Source organism: Asterias amurensis, chromosome 4 (genome assembly GCF_032118995.1).
Source record: "Asterias amurensis chromosome 4, ASM3211899v1".
Lineage (NCBI taxonomy): Eukaryota > Metazoa > Echinodermata > Asteroidea > Forcipulatida > Asteriidae > Asterias > Asterias amurensis.
This window is the reverse complement of record NC_092651.1, coordinates 13,378,563-13,388,659: the sequence shown is the minus strand read 5'-3', so window position 1 is coordinate 13,388,659 and position 10,097 is coordinate 13,378,563. Positions and strand designations below refer to the sequence as shown.

At 38.5% G+C, this 10,097-nt stretch overlaps 2 protein-coding genes across 4 annotated transcripts in view; one reads left to right on the top strand and one right to left on the bottom strand.

Moving 5' to 3' along the window:
• LOC139935937 (minichromosome maintenance domain-containing protein 2-like) overlaps window positions 1-10,097 on the bottom strand; it is a 132,991-nt gene that overhangs the window by 72,263 nt on the left and 50,631 nt on the right. For all 3 annotated transcript variants that reach the window (XM_071930580.1, XM_071930582.1, XM_071930581.1), the window contains exon 22: window positions 1,076-1,170. In XM_071930580.1, the coding sequence (XP_071786681.1) occupies window positions 1,076-1,170 (95 nt within the window). The remainder of the gene's footprint in view (window positions 1-1,075; window positions 1,171-10,097) is intronic.
• LOC139936342 (stromelysin-1-like) lies at window positions 1,641-9,940 on the top strand. Its single transcript, XM_071931140.1, has 9 exons — window positions 1,641-1,858; window positions 4,797-5,083; window positions 5,261-5,553; window positions 5,771-5,929; window positions 6,913-7,013; window positions 7,223-7,370; window positions 7,773-7,915; window positions 8,615-8,729; window positions 8,861-9,940. The coding sequence occupies exons 1-9, from the start codon at window positions 1,709-1,711 to the stop codon at window positions 8,968-8,970; spliced, it is 1,506 nt and encodes a 501-aa protein (XP_071787241.1). The 5' UTR covers window positions 1,641-1,708; the 3' UTR covers window positions 8,971-9,940.

Sequence of the window (10,097 nt, the reverse complement as noted above, 5' to 3'; positions counted from 1 at the left end):
GTGAGCATGCGAGTGTGAAACCTTTACGGCATGGTTCCGGGCCCGCTTAATTCTAGATGCTCTGTGATGCAATTTTAGGCAAATAAGAGGCAAACAGAATGGAACAGAACATAGGGCTTTAAAGTGTGAGCAGCAGTAAAACCTTTTACGTCAATAACAGCATCAAGTTCAGGTGATAAAGGTGGTTAAAAGACACGGGGAACATTTGATATTGTGTCCCCCGCCCTTCGATCGTGGGGTGGAGGTGGGGTGGGTGACACGTTCCTATCACACGTTAAAGGGGGAGGTGCAAATATGTCAATGATGGAGCATGCTTGTGAGAATTCCTTTAACTACGGCGTATAGGGTGCAGGACTTCAAGGGCCCGGAAAATTTGTGGATGCTCTCGGATGCAATCTAGGGCCAATTTTGAGGGGGAACATTTGATATAGTGTCCCCCACCCTTCAAGGTTTGCCACAGTGCAAAACTTGGGTCAAAAAGGTGGGGGAGCGGGACATTTGATAACGTGTCCCCCACTCTCCAAAAAATATCGTCGCCGCGACTTTCAGTACGTCGATTTTGATTCACACACGAAACAAGTACGTACTTGTTAGCTTAAGTGAAGATCCTCCATACTACATTGTCATTCTGTAATTGTCATGATTGTATACACTATGTTTGTAGTATACAGTTTATCTAGTCCAGTGACTTTGCTTTTTGCTGTTGCGAGTATGGCAAATGATTGTTTGAATTCAACAAAAATCACGCTTTGAGTTTAATAACTACTTAAATTATCATAATTATTAACCTAAACTGACCTCAAAAGGAAAAAATAACACATCAAACAACAAAAAACGTCAAAACAATCAAACAAGCAAACAAACAAGTGAGGGCGGTATGTAACTCCTGCAGCGTGGCAAGAGGTATTGAATCGATGGGTCGCACAGTAACTATTTTTGCGGAATACCTTATCTCAAAATCCCGTATTGTTTTTCCAACAAACTTTAACAACAGCCCATCGACAATTTGTTTTTAACGATAAAAATATTATGTAGGTGTCAAACAGCAGAAAACCTCATAAATTTGTCCACTTACTGTTTGTAGCACATCCTTATTCGCAGGATACACATGGTGCATCCATCACTCATCCCGTAAGTGTCTTTGCCTTTATTTACGGTAAGAACTGTGTCCTGGAAGAAAAAGGGGAATTATGTACAAAATTAATAAGCGCCCGTACAACATAAGTTTCTCCTTGCTTTCGTTTATTATGTTCATCGTTGGGCTGGATTTCTGTACTTAATATTCAGATGTTAGTGAATCATTCTTATCCGTTTGGTTAACCTATGCACCGACGGAGAAATAAGTGGGTAGAAACTTTTTTTTACTGAATCTTCACATTGGTTTAGTACCAACGGGTGTCTGGAGTCACCCATTGCTATGGGACACCACTTTCAATCAACTTTCATAATTCGATACACATTTCTATTATGATTGTTTCTCGGCATCATGTCCCAGATTCTAGGATTCCAACGGCGGTTCCATTCATTTTCACTTGCTGATCGTGCAACAGTCGCCGGGGTCTTCCAAGATCCTCTCAAGAAACTGTGTAAAGCTGAGTCTGACTATGAACTGTTAAACGCCTACACCACTTTGAGAACCCCTCAAGCGAAAGCAGGGAGGCATCAGTCGTGAAAAGCTACCCATACCAATACAACCACGACAAGAATAATGTCGTTATGTTGGAAGAAGTCACGAGTTTCACAAAGTAACGTCTTGCTTGTATGGATTTACTTCTTATTTGCAAACGGGCGCATCAGTCAATCGGCTCATGCAATAGTGCATAAAGGTGTTGCCGAGCCTGGACAAAGTTTATATGAGGTAGGTTTCTAAAGAAAAGCATGCAAACCTACTGAACAATATTGCTTAATAAACTACTTATATCAGAAAGGTCTGCTCATTTCACTTTTCAACCAATGTTTTTATGAACTGTAAAATATAAACCCTGTCTACCTGCTAAAATCGAAAGATGTTTTTTGTATGGCATCACTTAATTTTTGATCCTCATCTTTCAAAGTATGCTGGTAAGATATTTAAATTTTCACCAAAAAGAGTACAGACAGCGAGTACACTAATAGGTAGCGAGAGTATACTCGATGTTTTGTAAGGTAATTTAGAGAACCTTTGGGAGAGCCTTGATCCTATAAATGGTTCCAATCGAGCGAAAACCCCGCTCGTTTGTCGCCATTGCAACGGCAATTCTCCATTAGAAAAACATTGGGTGATAAAAAAAAGTGGTATACTTGGCTGTGTTGTGGTACATCATGCTTCAACCCAGTCTGGTTTCCTCTACTTGATACCCAGGTCAATACAAATCGTTATTCACTGCGCTGGAAGGATTTGCAAATAAATGTCACAGTCTTAAATTATATGCCTAATGTAGAACAAAGTTACGTTTGAAACAATTATGAATAAGTAGTTGCCATTTCTACAAACCATATCGATGCAAGGGGTTAGATTTAACTTTATACTGCTTTTAACAAGTGCCTGTTTACTGTTATTTATTCTGTTTCTGTGAAGTTAATCATTTGTGGTTTCGTTGACATCGGGAAGTGAATTTAAATACCTTTGTTTTATGATTTTGGGGGAAATGTTTTCATCAGTCCACTTTTACAAAGCTCTGCATCACAAACTGCTATTTTAATCATAAAAAAGTACACATTTGAAATGAAAATACAGTTGTATAGTCTTGGTTCAAATTTTATGGGGGAAAAGTTCATGTTGGTCTTCTCAAAAGACCTGATCTAAATTTGACGATGGGGCTTAATTTTCAGCCATTTTATAAGCAAATTAAATTGTCGATGTCAAGTTAAATTGTTAATCATTAAAGGCACTGGACACTTTGATTAATTTTCAAAGACCAGAGTTCTCACTTGGTGTATCTCAACATATTTTGTATGCCAAAAAATAATAAGAAATCAATTAGTCGTCGAAGTTGCAAGAGAATAATGGAAGAAGTTTCACACTTGTCGCACAAGTTGTGTGCTTTCAGATGCTTGATTTCGAGACCTCAAAATCTATCTATGAGGTCTCGAAGTCAAATTCAAATATTTTAGTGGAAAATTACTTCTTCCTCGAAGACTACGTCACTTGAGAGGGAGCCATTTCTCGCAATGTTTTATACTATCAACACTACAGCTTGGTCTTTAACAAGTAGGTTTTTATGTTAAAGGCAGTGGACACTATTGGGAATTACTCAAAATAATTATTGGCATAAAACCTTACTTTGTAACGAGTAATGGGGAGAGGTTGATGGTATAAAACATGGTGAGAAACAGCTCCCTGTGAAGTGACCTAGTTTTGGAGAAAGGAGTAATTTTCCACGAATTTGATTTCGAGACCTCAAGTTTAGAACTTGAGGTCTCGAAATCAACCATCTTAACGCACACATCTTCGTGTGACAAGGGTGTTTTTTTCTTTCATAGTTATCTTGCAACTCCGACGACTGATCGAGCTCAAATTTTCACAGGTTTGTTATTTTATGCATATGTTGAGATACACCAAGTGAGAAGACTGGTCTTTGACAATTACCAATAGTGTACACTGTCTTTAACAAATATTTGGAGTAATTTCGATATGTGTCCAGTGTATATAATAAGATACAAAGCACGAAAACCCCTTAACAAATTTACAAGCAATTCGTACATTACAAATGCTAGGACACCGTACCTAACCACAATATAACAAATAAGTTCAGAACTTGCGTTTGAAAATCATATATGAAGCGCCCCTGTGAGAATCATTTATAAACTCATTGACAGAAGAAACTTTGTTCGAAATGACGACCTGAATTAACCGTATCAGCTCCCAGTGTGCTGTAAACCATCCCCTGCCCGCATATTACAAGTGAAAATAATCACATTCATGGATTGACGGTGATTGCCAAAACGTGATGAATTACACACAATTAGTATCTTTCTAGGGTCCGAAGACATTTTGCGAGTTCTGCTCAGTACATAATTGCTGTAATACACAGTTAATCTTTCCTCTGACCAGGGTGTCTGTATTTAGCAGGTCACAGTCTCTGCACGCTTCTTCGACCACCCGAACAAAACTGACCTGATGGCATTCTTGTCCATCAGGCAGGTCGCACTATTTGTATGAAAAGGTATAAAATGTAGCCCGATGGTATTCTACTCATTTATTTCTTTTATTTTTACCACACACAATCAATAGTCATATCAAAAACAAATAATTGTCTTATACTCTTAATGAGCGAACTCGTTCACACATGGGAATAAAATACCACCAATTACAATGAAAGCGGTGCCAATAACAAAGACAGCACAAACTTATTAATTATTGGGAAATATGATATTCGAACCCACTATCAGCACTGCATAGAGAGACCGGTGAAGCCACACATTAACCATAATGGTGTGACGTTTTTTTTAAATATCAAATTTTCTGTCTTTTACTTCAATTATATAATTTTATGAAAAGCAGAGGAATTCACAACCGCACACAGCAGCATTTAAAAAACAAGACAAAAACATACAGAAAGCTTCGCAACGGGAGGGAATTCCATGAACTTAACCGTTTTAGACCTCGAATGCACTTTTCCCCTAGTCTTTCAATCAGAGCTTTGGTTTCGGGTTCACTCAGAGGGCACGCTGATATTATTGGGTAAGTTTAGAATAAAAGAACTTTCGTTTTAGAATACTGGTTCAAACAATCATATTTTGTTTCAGTCGTTGTGACAATGATTATCATTAAAAACAATATGTACACACAAGGTGCTTTGCTTTTTCCCATTTAGAGTGATGTGATCACTCTTGGAAAAGTACCATCTCTTCAAGACGTCACGGGCTTAGATCAAAGGAAATCTGCAGCCAGCTCTCATGGCTCCGAAAAGACTTCGCGTCGGAAGTTTGCATTGGTGCCGAAATTATCCCAAGAAGTAAACGCCACCCGTTCTGGAGCAAGAAAACCTCGATGCGGTGTGCCGGATCTGGGAGGTATATCTTCAATGAGACCCGGTGACAGAAGACAGAAGCGGTACTCCATCGACTGGACGAGATGGACCAAGAAACATTTGACGTACAGGTGGGTTTATGGAATTAAAAGTAATGCTACTCTGAAGACTCGGTTATGTTTATAATGCTGTTTTCAATATAGATTTTAATTTCTAAACACAAAATTAAAATCATCTCTATATGTTTAAGTAGTAAAGTAAAGACTATAATAAGCAATCAACAAAAACAACTCCATACATTCACGCAGAATTGTGAATTATCCATACCACTACCGGATGACTGAGGACCAGGTGGACGATTCACTAGGTAGAGCCTTTAAACAATGGGAAGAGGCTACCCCCTTGTCATTTCGGAGAATAACCAATGGGCACGCAGATATTCACATCAAGTTCTCAACATGGGACCACAACTGCCCTTACGACTTTGATGGTATCAACGGGACCATAGCCCATGCATTCGTGCCGAACGGCTTGCACGGTGATTTAGACGGAGACGTGCATTTTGATGATTCTGAGGTCTTCACATACCGGGGACATGATGGCAAGTTACAAAGTTCAATCTTCTTAGAAAATTATTAACTTGAATAGTTTCCTAGAATAGAATAAATTTTGCTATGTATTTGGTTTCGCTTCCCCGTTGATTATGACGTGTTTTACCGTTTTCATTATTTTGTGTTGTTGGTTCAACAGGTTGCAATATATTTGGTTTCGTTTCTAGCTCACACCTAAAAGAAACATAATTCATTTCACTGTCACAGGCTACAACTTGTTTCAGGTTGCTCTCCACGAACTTGGTCACAGTCTTGGCTTGCAGCACTCATGGACAGATGGCGCTATAATGGCACCAGACTATACCGGTTACATGCCAGGCCTGAAGCTACAGGAGGATGACATTAGAGCTGCACAACTACTTTATGGTAAGTATATACTTACAAAGAAATAGTGCATGTTAACCCCTTTCCAGCTGACTGGTCGGATGTCTCGTATGATTCTTTATTTAAAGACACTGGACACTATTGGTAATTGTCAAAGACCAGTCTTCTCACTTGGTGTATCTCAACATAATATGCATAAAATAACAAACCTGTGAAAAGTTTAGCTCAATATTGGTCGTCGAAGTTGCAAGATATGAATGAAATAAAAAAACACCTTTTTCACACGAAGTTGTGTGCTTTCATATGCTTGATTTCGAGACCTCAACATCTAATTCTGAGGCCTCGAAGATAAATTCACGGAAAATAACTTCTTTCTCGAAAACTACGTTTCTACAATGTTTTATACTATCAACAGCTCTCCAGTACTCGTTACCAAGTAAGTTTAAATGCTAGCAACTATTTTGAGTAATTACCAATAGTGACCATCACTGCCTTTAATAATAGAGTTTATCGTGAAAAACAGGTTTTCAAGACTATTGCAACCGTTTAAATGTCCCGCGAGACGAGCCGGGAGGTAAAGATTGGTTTAATTTTTTTTTTAAATTGCAATCTTTGGAAAGTCCAACGTATAATATCATTTTAGCAGATTATACAAAAATTGCAAGTACATTTTGACCGCTTGTACACATGTAAAAGCCTGTTAACATTTCGTTAGACTACTTTATATGTGGGACACGCTGTTTCTGGGGAACAAAAGGTCCCAGTTCGAGCCCTGGTTGTGATATTATTTTCCTTTGTTCCTTATTTTGTTCAATAATATTATAAACTACAGTACTTTTAAAGGTACCATTTAAGACGAAAGCCAATGAGTGGGGTACTGTGGTAAATGGGTATCTTTTAATGGGGACAGTAACTATTTTACGGGGAATTTGATACAGGCGGGAACGTTAGTAATATTTATAATATCAAGCTCTACTTGAACTTGAAGTCCTTAGCAAACCCTCAGACTTTGTGTTTTTACGCAGGTACTTTGGACAGAAACCAGCATCACGGTGACCCTCGGTCTCCTTGCAATAAGGGGTACGACGCAACTGCAATGATTGACGGAATTCTCTTTGCATTTAAGGTTTGAACTATAGCCTATTGACAATATCATGACGGCAAAAACTAAAATTATGCATTTGTCTATGTCAAATTACAACAACTACTCCATCATATCAATTGTATTTGCTAATGGTCAAAAGGCAGAATGGACAGCCACAGGGTAAGTGACAGAAACATCTTTCATATCTTCCACCAATTTTCTTCGATGGCTAATTATAATTATATTTATAGGATCGTCGTTTTTGGCGAATCAGCCGGTATGGGAAGCTTATAGCGCCCTCTGCTGGTCTCCCCATTCGCAAGAGATTCTTAAAACTTCCGAGGATGATAGATGCAGTGTATCAACGACCCCAGGACGGCCATGTTGTATTTTTCAAAGGTGATTTTAAATCTGACATAACTTTCGTGATCTTATCAAGAGCAAAACAATGACACATTGACTCGCAAGCAAGCATGCACCTACAACCGGAATGTCCCTCTCTTGTATGTACTTTTTTGACAACAACTCTAATCGGTTCATACTTTAACACGTCTCCTAGGTTAACTGTTAAACGTGCCCCCTCCCCCCCCCCCCGATACACGAACACAAACTAGACAAAACTGACCAATAATCTGTAAAATAGATTGTCAATGATTTGTGGTTTAAAATGAATTTACAACCGATAATAATTATTTAAAGAAAACGGAATTTAGATAATTAACGTGCACTGGTTATGTTTTATTTTATAGACAATCTCTTTCTTGATCTGAAGTGTAGTGTTCCGTATTTCTTCGTACACAGGATCTAACTATTGGTTGTATAAAGGTAAACACGCACTGCCGGGATATCCGCGCCATGTGGATGAGATGGGGGTACCTCAAGATATAGATGCAGTAGTACCGTTAAGAAGATACAATACAACATACTTTTTCAAGGATCATCAGGTAAGCTACGTTTAAATATAAGACTATTCAATACTTATTGGCAACCAAAAAGATAACAAAAATGTTTTCCTTTAAAGCTGAAAATACTTTGATAATAATAATAACAACAATAAACAGTTTTTAACATTTTCACATCCGATGGCTTCTCAAAGCGCTTCTGACATTACCCCTAGTCACTGGGCCTTAATCATTCCTTAAACCATCTCAACTCCCTGAAGGAGTAAACAGCCTGTGCGACAATTAAATGCGCTACTCGGCTAAACCAATCCCAAAGAACCATCTCTGCCCTCACAGAGGTACCCATTTAGCCCTGAGTGAACAGAGAAGCAATTATGGGTGCGTTCGTTTAGCTTCCCCGGGTCGACCCCGGTGTGTGGCGGTTTTTTCCCCAGGACGATTGTGTGCAGATAATTACCCACGTTCGTCCTGAAAAAAAAAAAAAAAACCACCGCCACAGACCGGGGTCGACCCAGGGAAGCTAAACGAACGCACCCTATAGTTAAGTGTCTTGCTCAGGGAGTCACGACTGGGTTTCGAACACACACTCTGTTTAACAGAACCACCAGGGCTTGAGTTCGGTGCTCGTATCCACTCGGCCACGACACCCTAAATGCGCAGCAACCCCACCCCTTTACACGGTTTGTCTGTTTATTTCTGTGCACATTATGTAAACACTGAAAACAAATCCCATTGTTTCAGGTATGGCGATATGACGAAGCGTACCAGCAAGTAGAATACGGGTATCCTTATCACATTTTGGATGTTTTTGAGGGTATACCTCCCTATATCGACGCTGCCTTCGACTACACAGATGGTAAGTGCGGATAAACACGATTTGCATTCCAATTTGAAGCTTTGTGTATTTTTACGAGTCAGAATGTTAGGCCTTTGCACGCTATCTATATTAACGAATTTGTTTTCTGTCGTGAACTTATCGTTTTCCAGGTTACACGTATTTCATCCAAGGCAAGAGTTATTTCCGATACAACAACCAGTACCGAAACGCAGATCCCGGGTTTCCCCGATACTTCGGCAGTGACTTCATGGGTTGCTGAATCCCACATGGGTTGAAAAGCTCTAAGATTGAAACACGTATGGCAACTAATCAGCCTTGAGTGAAACGGTCGTATATGGTGGTTTACGCTTTCAAAAAAAGAAAGGCTTTTTACTTCGAGATACACACATATGTTGGTTCAACATTGACATGTAATTTATATTCATTTAATAATAAAGCAATTTGTACTATATTTATAACAAGCGTCTAGCGGTAGATATCGAAACACATACACAAAAACACTGACACATACAAATAAAAAACGGGGAAGAACGCAAATTATGCAATGTGTCATAGGTGTATAAACAGTTTGAAAAGTTTGGTTATTGATAAAGCAATAGCAGAATTTTGTTTCTTTATCCAAGATGTACAAAATGGACGAACACAAGATGCTTACAGTTTAACTGGCTTAAATAAGACAATTTTGTCATTATGTCAGTCTGAAACTTCCAAGGATTAATATTATACAACAAACATTTTGAAAACCAATCAACAATCATAATATATTGTATATGGGTGTGTTAGCCCGACTCAAACATGCGGCAACGCGACACATTGGGTCGACTGAGTGAGTGCTTGCATGAATGATTGTGTGTACATGGAGAATTTCATGCATTTTATATCCTAATATTTCGTGATAGCACAGATAGAGAGAGAGAGTATAGATTGAGTTCATAACCTTTTGTTCAGCCTTGCAGTTTTGCCACACTAAATTATAAGGATTGTACGTCGACATTGATTTGTCAATAAAAAAAGTAGAGAAACATGATCGTATCTTTCTGTAACAATCATCTTTAAATGAACAACATTGGCCTCGGATTTTCAATAAAAGTTCAGAAGAAAAACAATATATCTTACGAACCAAGACAGTATTACAGTACTTAATTTGATTTACAATAAAAACACGAAAAGTAATATGTACGAGGACAGGTGTCGTGCAGGGAAGACAGTATCAATGATTAAACCAAATACGAGCGCGTCATAAAGTAAAAAAATAATAAAAATAATCCAATGAATTACTCTGGTATGGGTTCCATCTCAGGTTTATGCAAAATAATCTTCAATTAGTGGAAATACTGGATGTAAGTCAGAAGAAATCTACACCGTGAACCAATAAACCTCCTAACC